The sequence below is a fragment of the Hirundo rustica genome, chromosome 8 (assembly GCF_015227805.2).
Source record: "Hirundo rustica isolate bHirRus1 chromosome 8, bHirRus1.pri.v3, whole genome shotgun sequence".
Classification (NCBI taxonomy): Eukaryota; Metazoa; Chordata; class Aves; order Passeriformes; family Hirundinidae; genus Hirundo; species Hirundo rustica.
The window spans coordinates 29189389-29201464 of record NC_053457.1 but is presented as its reverse complement, the minus strand read 5'-3'; the positions used below and the strand labels follow the sequence as shown (position 1 = coordinate 29201464).

Sequence of the window (12076 nt, the reverse complement as noted above, 5' to 3'; positions counted from 1 at the left end):
AATTGCCCAACGTGATTGATACGCATAATTTCTGCACCCAAATGATAATCCTCACATCAGATGCAAAGAATCAGGTGCATGCCTTAGACAAAAGATGATAATTAAAAAATGGAAGAATTTTTGTGGGTAGGTTGTGTTGAAACAAAAGAACCTTAGCTTATCTTGGCTGATGCTGATAACTCTTAGTGGTCTGCTTTTGCTAACCAGTACAATCAAAATGCTGACAAACTTGGAGTGGCAATGCTAACCCAAATGATGTAGCTCAAGTCTGACTTCAGCATTGTCACAAAGGCAACGTAGAGGTGGAAAATTCAGTTTCACTGGCAAAGAGAAAAGAGTTTCTTATTGAAGGCTGCCAGAAAATTCAAGTTTCTCAGTAGTACAATACAGTTTTGATAAAGAAGATGCTTGTTCCAGGTATAGAAAAGAGTCCCAGCTGGTTATTAGTAACATGTTTTCTGTCATCATAACCGTAGCTCACTGGAGTCTAACTGCCTTGCATGGAGAAAAGGTGACAGCACTAACTTGGAAGTTGAGCATGTATATGGGGCTGGGCAAATTTCTCAAAGTCTGTTGAGGGAGCTTCCTTAACCCTTTGCTGCTGACTGCAGTGTCCTCTTCCAGGCGGTGACGGTGGCTGCAGTGTTCCAGGCATTCCTGACCCTCAGCAAAGAGCCAGGGCTTGCCACATGCTGGGCTGCACAGTTCCACACCCACAGAACACAGACCTGGGAAGGGGAGGAAGAGTTTAGGGAAATATTTGTCAATAAAATGGGACATTTTCATATGCTAGCCAACACAATCAATATCAACCCTGTTTTTATTTCATGTTGGGTCAAAGTATAGAGTGTGAGTGAGTGCTCTACGAGAACATAGAGTGTGTGGGTGTTTTTTTGTTTGTTTGTTTGTTTTTTTACTTACTAGTTCATTAGACTAATTCAACAGACTAATTCATTAGTTCATTAGATCAGTTCAATAGACTAACTTTTAGGATGTGTTTGCCTTTTTGATCAGGCTCCTTTAGCATTTTCATTTGGGACAGGAGCATGCTTTTGAAGGGAATTGCTCCCTCCATTTTCCCTACTTACCACACTTTAGTTTACATGACTGAGTGGGGTAGAGGCGTAAACTGCACTAATTTTGGTTAAAAATAAATAAGAGGTATGTTCCAAAAGTGTATCTAATGTCCTGCAGGTGCCAGTTGGTGCCAGGCCCATCGGGTCAGGTTGGAGTCAGCATGAAATACCCTGTGCAGGCAGGTACAAAGTTGAACTCTGCAGAGCTGTTCCTGTGTGCTGTGCTGTGTGCTCATGGAGAGCTGGGCACATGAAACTGCAGTTTAGGAGAAAAACTTCTACCTTTACATTATTAGATTACGTACTTACATATTTCCATTTTCCCCAGATATTATTCTGACTTCTTCAGCTCCCATGCAGCCTCTGTCTACATGACCTAGATGCTTTTTCCAGAGAAACTCAACTTTTGAAATATTCCCAGCAATTTCTGTATCAATGTAGTTCAAGTAGGTGTTGCCTGGTTTGAAAGTTCCCCTGCCAAAAGAAAAGCATAGCACTGATGCTCGGTCTTCTACACAAGTGAGGGGGAAAAGAAAACTTTACTACAGGCAGTAAGGGAGATGAGCTGTGGGATGTCATGAGAGTTGGGGCTTTGAATACTGCTGTTAGAATTTTATGAACTTTTTAAATAGATTTGCTGAAATTCTTGTGCCTTTCGGGATGAAAACACACATCAGTTAGCACAGCCTTTGTCAGTATTGCCATGATTTATTCTATACGTTACTTTTGAAAAATAAGATTTATCTTCAAATAAATCCCAGTCAAAAAGTTCTCCCAGTGTTTCTGGTTGCTCTCAACCATGAAAGAAACTGAAAATTATAGTTTATATTTGTGCCTTCTGTGCTATCACTATTCACTCTAACAGAATACACATTGCAATGTGACATTGACTTTGAAATTATCTGTGGGTTTATGGCTGCAGTGGTGTATTTATAACCAAAGGTACTCCTGGCATAGACCAGGGCTGTGTTCAAACACAGGGGAGGTTGGTTTGGGAATATTGAAGCTGGGTTGCTGAGCAGCATCTGTTTATTGAGGTTTAAATTCACATTTACTGGAAAAGGCCAGGCTGAGTGGACAGGACTCCTATATTCCAGCACAGTTCATGGGCAAGCTGCAACTTTCATATTCACATATTCCCCAGAGGAGGGGATCATTAGATAACTGTACATCACTGAGCTCTTTGTCTTCTCAGAGATCACCACACTGTGTTTGAGTCCAGCAGCAGCCACAGAGCTCTTGCCCACTTTGCTATGCTAACACCAACCTCAGAAAACAAAGGAAAATACAGAGCAAGAGGGACCAGCAAACAGATTTTTACCACAATCTGCAGCACAGGAAACTTCAATTGCTTCTCAGCTGCTTTCATTACCAGTGTAAACCACAGGCCACACAGAACAGGGTGACGCACGTAAAAATAGCTGTGTTATCACATTCCATGTGATAACAGTGATAGAGCCACGTTTTCAACAGCCACATGAAACTTACTTGTCAATGGTATATTTTTTTCTGAACCCATTCGTTCCAGTCAAGGCTACATCTATGTTTCCCTTCATGGTTTCTGTTGCGCATACTTTGACGTGTATCTCTTTTCGCCAGCCTCGGAAAGCAAAAGCAAATGGATTATTATTGTAAGGAGATTTCTCTCCTAAGGGTGGAATTTCTTATATGTTTCAGTGTCTCTAAGAGACAGAAAAAGATTGCACAAGTGCATTTATAAACAAAAGCCTCTTGTGATAAATTGTAGTTTGTTTATTAATTTTCCTGTTTTCCAGTCCTGTGGCTGTTTCTACATTAATTACAACTAAAATTGTATTTCTTAGTGCTCCCTACCATTTTGACTTGATGAGCTTGGCAAAAAAATCCTGAGATGCTCCCAAGTTTATAAATTTTGCCAATAAAATCAGTTGAACATTTTAAAATTTGAAATTATGCACTTCCAGCATCAATATCCTCCCAATTTCAGCTTTATAGAATTTTTGAAGCCATCATGTAATAACCAAGTCTAACCCAAAGGGGAACATCATTTGATCTCTTTTTACAATTAACTCCGTTTTCCCAAATGATGCTGGTACTGCTTGTTCCGAACACCTGAAATTCTAGATATTTTATGGAGTGCAACTCATTAACTGCAGCAGCTCTGCAGAAATGTAAGGTCCTTTTTCACACGTAATTCATTGCCACTTTAGAATACACCACAAAATGAGCACTTACGAGCATATGGAGGGGAGGGCCCTGTGTTTAAATAAACCTTCTGCTGTTCTTTTTTAGTTTTATGTAAAAACTTATCAGCATAATGACCCATCAGTGGGCATCCTTCCTCTGGACACGGAAAGCAGTCTCCCTGGGGGGAAAATAAAAATGTGTGTTATAAGGGCAGGTTATAGTTAATGTTATCTATTTTAATCTCGCTTCTCAAATTTTAGGAAATTAGAGTGTTTCAGCTTTTTCCCAGGTTTTTTTTTTGGTTGGTTGGGATTTTTTTAGGTTCCTGCTTCTCAGATTATATCTTCAGTATTTATCATTGCGGTTGAAAAAGGATTTGAGGTGGTCAGTCAGCTTATTTCATCTTGTTGAAAATCAGAGGGAAAAGAGATTGAAAATCTGGCCTAATTCCTTGTGGTCTTGCAGAGACCCTAAGTAAATACCTTAAAGAATGTCATGCCTTGCTGCCTGATTTGTAAAATCCAGGTAATATATTCATCTTTCATAGGGTCCACTGGAAGGTTTTGTGCTGGTTATTGGATGGATAGCCATTTTTCCAAGGGGGTCTGGCTGTATATTTCACTCATATGGTAAAAATATTTATGTTTAAGGGTACTGAAGGCTGGGCTTTCGATTTGGGATTTGTTCTGTCAGCTCTTTTTCCTTTATCCCCATGCAGAGCCTTAATGAATTTAATCTACTTACATAGATTAGACAATCAGATCAAAACCTTTACATCCATTATAAAAAGGTTGAAAAAGATAAGCTTGAAAGCAGATTAATTGCAGTCACAAAAAACAGCATTGCTATATTTAGGTAGCAGTTCAGTTTTGATACATGTGAGGTTCTGTTCAAACTGGTATTAGACCTTTGGCTATTTGTGCATTTGATGAAAAAAAGGCTAAAAGTTCATCATCACTTCTCTATTGTGAAATTGCTTGGGTTTGGGTATGGAGTGAATGAAGTTCTGAATGTCCCCTGTGCCTATATCCCATGATCCCAAGTCCAGAAGTTGCTCCAGAAATTATTAAAAGAAGAAGGGCAGGGCTATAGGCCCTCAGATAAATCCAGACCTGGTACTTACCAACACAAACTCACGGTATGTGTCACACTGATACCCAACAAATCCATTTGGAGTGATGATGCTCTCAGCATAATACCTGAGACTTCTTTTATGTCCACATCCAAAAGATCCGTATGCTGGGGAAAAAACAAACAAACAAAAACAAACAAAACAAACCAACAACAACAAAAACCCAACAGGTAAAAAGCGACTAAAGCAATACATTCACATAAAGTCCATGCCAAAGAAACATTCTGGGGTCTCTTTTCCTCAAAAAGCACTTGCACACATAGTGATGTCTCAGGTAAAAGAAATAGCAATGATTAAAAGACATTAAAGTGTGAAGTATTTGGTTTTGTAGTAAGATTACACCTACATACTTTTTTTTTTTTTTCTGTCAGAAAGAGTTAATTTTTAACAGAGGTGGAGATGCACCAAGGTGAACCAAGAAGCATTTGGGAGTATTCCCCTTTGATATTTCAATGGAGTTTTTCATAGCTACAGTTTTTGTAAAGCATACAGTAGTTACCATGAAGTAGTTTTCCATTTCTCACAGTTATCCCAACATGGTATTCTGTAAAATCACAGTTTCCACTAATTTCTAGAATTAAAGGTAATTTTAGCAATTATTTTAAATCCAGTGCCTTTTGGCGTTTTTAAGTGCTAGAAAATCTTCAGTCATTTGATAACAATTGTGTGAAATCCTCTGAAAAGCAGGATATTTGTCAGCGTGCTCTTGATTTTGTCAGAACTCTGGAACAAGTACTTTTGCCCATCAGAGTGAAATCTATAAGCAGCCAGTAAGGAAAGAAGAAAGTGCTACTTGGGTTATATTTACACATCCCTTATAACAAATGTTGTCTTCCTTGATTCTGAGGTCTCTCCTGTATCAAAACACAATATACGAAAGTTAGGTTGTTTGTATTAAAATGAGCTCTGTTCTGCTTCAGCATGTGGTGGGGGCTCACCAAACCACAGGGAGAAATCTGGGAGGCACTGAAGCAGTTGCAAGCTAGCACAGTTTGTAGTGAAATCAAAATTTCCCTTAATGGCAATATTTATGCATCTTAAGGGTTGACCAGTTGACACATTGTTCTTTCCAGAAGGAAAGAAAAGAAACACCACACTAAAATCTCTCTGAAAAGTACTTGTCTGTTTTTCTTGAAAATAATCTGCATCATTGAAGCTTCCTGAGTATGTTTTCTTTGCAGCTCCTTCTTTAATTCAGAAGGGTTTGTGCTTTTAAACCCTCAGCTCTTACAGCTGGCTCAATTTATGTTAGTGGCAAATTCACTTAACACCTAAAGCCTTTCTACTGCATCAAAAGCTGTAGGGAAAATGTCACTAAATATTATTTCTAAAGCACTTCATGTATAAAACCACTACCTAAATGTAAGCATTAGCAAACAAAAGAGAGGTTACCAAACAAAGTAAGGTTTAACCAAGAGGAGGGAGTTAAGGCCGTCTCTATTTTTAGGAGCTGCATGAACAAGCAACTCCATCTGCCCACGTTCAATAGAGCTGAGCTCCTCCTTCATGACAAAGCATTGCAAAGAGCCTTTTGAAATGTCTCTGGAAAATATTGAAATTTCTTGATTTAAATGCAGACATTTTAATGCATTCCAGTTGGAAAGTGTTTTTGTTCCAAGTGACTTTGAGCACAGCCATCTTTCAGTTCTCTTTGTTACTAAGTTCTTGACCTGTTCCAAGGGAGAGCATTTTTGAAAGCAAATTATTTAACTAGTGGTAGGGATTTCAAAACATTTAGCTGCGAATAACAGTTGTTCTCATTTCTGTAGGTTAGGATCAGAAGACAGGATTTTGTGGATCTATTGTACTGGATCCCTGGGTAATTCTGATTAACTGCCCAGCTTTCTTTGAAGAACTACTAATGGAGCAGTCATTTCATCATCTTTTATATTTCTAACCTTGAGCTGTTCTCTTTGAAGAGACTAAAGCTTGATGGCATGGATGAATCCAAGTAATATTGGGAATGATATCTTCCTAGGGAGAAGGAGAGCTCAGATTTTGAAGTACTCATTTCTGGATTATCCATGAACAAAATTTTACAAGTCCTTCATGTGAGGAATTCCCACTGAGGTCACCCTGTCAGCACAGTGGGAGGCTCTTAGCTTGTGATGCTCAATTTTGCATGCTTTAACTGAAGTTTTCATCTAGAGTTTGCCTGGTTAGTACAAAAGAAAATTGGAGAGTATTTTAGAGGCAGCTTTAAACATTCCATTTTTGAGCATTGTCTCCCTTTTCCAAATCTGAGCTATATAGAAGTCTTACCTTATCCTAGCCTTTGTTTCTAACTGTAACCTATAATGAGGTAGTACTTTAAAATATATTTACCTCTCATCAGATCATTGATATCCCGGGTTGCAGGAGGTACACGAAGCTGGCTGCATCCTGGCATCTTCTTCCCACCATTTGGGTAAAAATCCAGGTGGCCACAAGTCTGAAGAATCCCTGGAGCTGAAATGCACAATGGATCCTGGCAGATCACTCTCGGGTGTTCTATAGCCAGCCTATGTGCCAACGGCAGCCTTTAAATGAAAACTTACCAAAGTCAAAGAAAAGATGACCAGCATGAGTATGAATTATATCAACAAACTTTGCATCTGAAGGATCCAGCCTAACCATTGTGGGAGTGTACTGGAAAAGGGGCCCAGCTGGATCCAAACCTAAATGGATGGAGATACATCTGATTGAGTAAATAATATTATCTGTATATCATCACATACAGGTTATGTATGCTATATGTGTGATTACACTTCTGCTTTTACTCCACATATTAAAATCCATTTTTTGGTCCACAGCTAGAAAAACAGGCAGGGAATTAATAGAAAGCTGACTGAAGGCATTGTAGCACAGTAAAATGCTGATGTATGCTTGGCTTACTTTTGGGAATTATAATATAAGAAGAGATTTGGTTTGGGTTTTTTTGTTGTTGTTGTTTTGGGGTTTTGTTTGTTTGTTTGTTTGTTTTGGGTTTTTGTGTGTGGGGGTTTTTTTGTTGTTGTTTGGTTGGGGTTTTTTGGTGATTTTTTTTTTTCCCCTTTTTTTTCATTGAAAAATATGAAATCTTCATATGTTACTCTGAGCATGCAGATTTATTTATGAATTTTTATTTGGCAAGAAGTCTATTTTTATTTCCAGAATATCTTGGTTGAAAATGGTAACCCCTCTCTTCAATGTCAGAGAGGTCTCTTTGGAGATAAAGAAACACAACTCTGATCCAGGCTTCCCTGAATTGCTTGTGTGACTGCTCATTGTGTGCATGGCTTAGACAAAGCAATGTCTGTGCAGAGAAAAGCAGAAAGTAGTGACTTTTTAAAAGAAAGTGGTGTCTGTCTTGTGTCACGACTTGTATGCCACCATGCTGCCTGGACACAAATAACACATAAATTTGTTGTTTGTGACAAACCAGCACATTGCATTCTGTATTGCATGTTTATAAAGCAGCAGTGATTCTTCGGTTCTCTTAAGTTGCATGGAAATATAAAGTTTTATCAGCTGAAGTAGTTGCAGTACCTGTTATTCTTCCAATGCCAGGTTTCCTCCTCCCTGCCTCCCCTGCAACGTGTGCTCCAAGGCTATGGCCAATGAAATGGATATTGACAGGAGAGTAGCCATACTCCTTCTGTGAGGGTTTATGGAAAAGAGAAAAAAATGGTGTGGTTATACTCCAGTGACACTGCAGCATGTCCCCATGCAGTGCCAGGACATGGCCAGGTCACTGGGAAACAGAGACTAGTGTCCTGGTGGAAAGTTACAGTTCTGTGTGGTGGGATCTCTCCCAAAAGAGAAGCAATTCTCCATTCATCCCACCCCTCTTCATTTTTAGGGTGTTCATGACTATCTACCATCTTATCCCAATACACTAAGTCTAGGGGATTTAATTTTTCATTTCAGATTTTCGAACATTTTGAACTGCTGAAAAGTCGTGTCAGTTTTTCAAAATGAATTACAACACTGAAGCAGGTATTCTCATCTGTATGGGATTAGAGCCCTTTGCACCTGCTTTACTGGCTACTTCTTGCTCTTCCTGGCTCTATTGAATCAGGTCTAAAGTGCCACTCTGAGCACGACCTTTACCACGTGGACTGTGCACATTCCAGGGGTATTTTCTTTACCTCGAGGAAGTCCACCAGGTACTCCAGCTCGGCCCCCACAATGCGCACGTTGTTGACGGCGTCCGTGTACAGACCGCTGGAGCCGCCCCTCCAGTCCGTCAAAATGCAGTTCACGTCTTCAGAGTGAAACATGAACTGGTGGAGAACACGAAAACAACAGAGAAGAGGGAAACAGGCATTAATTACAATTGTAGCAGGGCATAGGCAAACTATATTTTGTTTTGTTTGTGTGACTGGTGACGACGTATCTTCAGTAATTCCTGGTGCTGAAGATCAACACAAGGAGGCAGAGTGGAACCAGTGATCAGAGGGCACTTCCAAGTTTCCTTCAGCTCCTTTCTCCATTCCAGATGCCTTGGTTGCCTCTAAGGAACCAACTTTTTGTAATGACAGTACCCCTGTTACCAAAATAGATCCAAGCTTTATTCTTCAAATTTTTTATGCTTGGATCATCTAAAAGTACTCTCAAAAGAAATGCCACACTAAAATCTCTCTGAAAAGTACTTGTCTGTTTTTCTTGAAAATAATCTGCATCATCAAAGCTTCCCAAGTATGTTTTCTTTGTAGCTCCTTCTTGAATTCAGAAGGGTTTCTGCTTTTAAACCCTCAGCTCTTACAGCTTGTATTGTTCAGGCCTGAAGTTCATACATTATAACCAAAATATTCTATTTTGACTCTTCTGCCAATAGAACTTTCTGATTCAGTTTTTTATTCTGAAACAATTTCATTTTTTAAATGTGCCAGAGTAGAATGAAACCAATCTGCTGAACAAAGCCTTTTGGCTTTATTCAATCAAATGTGTCACTCAAACTGACACGTTTATTGTGACCTTTTGCTGAGGTGAGAAAACTCGCTCTTTTTTCCCCCTTTATTATTGGCAAGGAATTGAAAAATCAATTTATTATAGCTTTCCATGAGAAGGTGAATGCAGCAAAAAGGGCATTCAGCAGAAGGCTGAAGTGCACTATGCTCACAGCCAGTAACAAGACAGTGGCCATGTGGAACTGGGCTTCATTCTGACTTTTGTGTTCCTTATGTATCCCCTGAACTAACAAGAGAACAGAGGTGTAAATTTTACATGGGAATTTTAAGCCAGATGTGGATATTTAGACTTTCAAATACCAGCAAAATGACTGTCAAACAATAGTTGTACCTACCCTGCACATGCTTGTTATCCAGGGGAGATCTGCTCCGGCAAGGTGGCCGTGTATAATGAAACGAGTTTTCCTGTGTGCTCGGAAATTCGAAGCTTTTATAGTTGAAGGATTTGTAGCTGAAATTTTCTGTGCCAAGAAAGTCAAACAACCAGAACAACAAGGATGTGACTGTTCCATCCCACTGTACATTTTGATAAAGGCCGGAGTACCCCAAAGGTTAAGGCATAGTTCTAGACCTGGAAGAGATGGGTCTTATTTCTCATTCCTAAACTGCCTTTCGAGGGGAAATCAATTAATCACTTCAACAAACGCTTCACTTCCTCAGGTTAATTGAACTGAAGATACTGGCATCTTTTGCACAATGCTTTGTGATATACTGGTACAATATGCTATGTAAGTACAAGATTTTATCAAACTTGGCCATAGAAATGCAAAGATAACATCTCCTGAAAGGTATTATGTCGTTGACTTTGAAATTGCCTATTTTTCTTTCTTTTTTCCTTTGAAGATAAGACCCGCATTGCTTCATTTATATTTTATGTGAAAGCCCACCAGGCTTACAAAATCAGAGGCTGTAGGTATTTTGGTGTGAACTGAGAAAGAAGACATTATTTTCTTTTAGAGGAACTCTGTGTACTAGCTCTTACATATTTTTTGTTATGGTTTTGTTGACTTAAAAGGTGGATGTCATGCACTAATTACCAGACATCTCACCTTCAGCAAAAGACTGATTTGTTTAAGTCTCAATAGGCCCTCTCAGCTGAAGGAGTTGGACTTGCTCTGAAGTGACTTAATAAACACGCCTGCTGATTGTGACTGCCATTTATATAAAACCCCTTAATTCTGGAGCCTTTTACCTGTAATGACTTGTGTTAGAGGGCTGTGATTAACATGTTGTAAATATACCTGGCTCCTCAGAGAGATGAAATGAGGAAAAAGGAAAAAAGATGGAAGAAAATTATCACGTGTCTAATATGGAATTGGGGGTTCTCCCAGGAGTCTTATGAGCAAAAATATGTGAGAAAAGAAACTGTCCCTACAATTTACTAAATGTATTGTACACCGCCATTATTTAAAAACAAGGCATCTTCTTACTTGGTATTTCACCATGTTATCTCTGGTGTAAAGAAGGAAATTTGTGTTCACAGCATCTGGAGAGCTGGGCAACCCTGCCAGTTGTCTCCCTGGGATCCCAGCCCATGGCGGGCTGTCCGAAAAGCATCCAAGCCTTTTGTAGCAAACTTCCCTTCCTGGGGTGCAAAAAGAAAAAGATATTCATGTTCTGGGAATGTCACAGGTTCTGTACATGAAACTGGCAGGAGAGGGTTTACACCAGGAAAGCCAAACAAGCCTCAGTTGAATTAGAATGGCACTTCTGAGCATTTTTGATTAAGGGGCTCCATGGCGCTTGGGTGGCTGTAGCAAGGATTTCAACCTCAGGAATGCTTTCTGCTTCAGACAGAGCCAGGAGCTCAGCCTGGTGAACTCAGGATGTGTTTGGTCGAACATATTGTTAACACGGCCCTTGGAAAAAGACAATAAAATCCTGATCCAGGGAAGAAACCAGCTTTGGCAGTCAGCACAGAGCAGTCCTTTAAATCAGTCCTAAAATCCAGGGATTATCTAAATTGTTATTTCTTGCACAATAGTTCATGAAGGAGCAAAAAGAAACCAAAACATTAAAATAGATACTTCTGTTTGCTCCACAATGAACATTAAATATCTCCCTTATTTTTTATCACCGTAAGATTTTATTGGAAGCAATAAAGTGGAATTTGAGTGGAAGCTTAGAGCAAAGCACAGCCTCAGGAAGTATGGTCTGTGCCTGAAGGACCGGTTCCACAATTTCTACTGTGCCTACAGTAATGGTGCCAATAAGACACGCGGGTGTTGCCATTAATTGACATCCTTCCACACTGGTATAGCACAACAGTTGTGAAATCCCAAGTAATTTTTATTGCTATTAAAAAAAATCTATTCTTTCCTGTCATTAAAGAGGTATTTTGGACCAAGACTCTTTTCTTGTTCTCTCTTAGCACAGTGAAGAGTAGGTGCCCAGGCTCTCTTTGCCATGGTTGCAGCTACCATGAGTGAGTTGAAGGTGGGTAGGGGCAAAACGTTCTGGAAGAATTTCAGTATCAATTTGGATGTAAAAATATCTTTCTGATTCCCACTCTGTTTGTTACTTGCAAAAACCCTTCCAGAATTAAAAATAATGAGTTAAATGTGGGAATGACATGACATGACATGAGACAACTCAGTGGTCCTAACGAAGAATTATGTTAAACCCATTCCAATGAACAGGCTTTTTCTAGAATATAGATATTCCTGGTGTAAGCTGCACATTATTTTTACTCCTTGTAGACTTTATTCCTTATTTGTCTCACCTCTGGCTGCACTGAGAAGAAAAAGAGTAGTGATCCATACTGTAAGCAT

General features: G+C 39.4%; 1 protein-coding gene across 1 annotated transcript; it reads right to left on the bottom strand.

Moving 5' to 3' along the window:
• Positions 1–587: 587 nt before the first annotated feature.
• LOC120756010 (pancreatic lipase-related protein 2-like) lies at positions 588–12076 on the bottom strand. Its single transcript, XM_058421562.1, is given in 12 exon segments — positions 588–728; positions 1382–1550; positions 2565–2676; positions 3291–3420; positions 4366–4481; positions 6700–6822; positions 6912–7031; positions 7882–7990; positions 8484–8618; positions 9641–9766; positions 10736–10890; positions 12028–12076. Coding segments are annotated over 12 exon segments (1485 nt in total).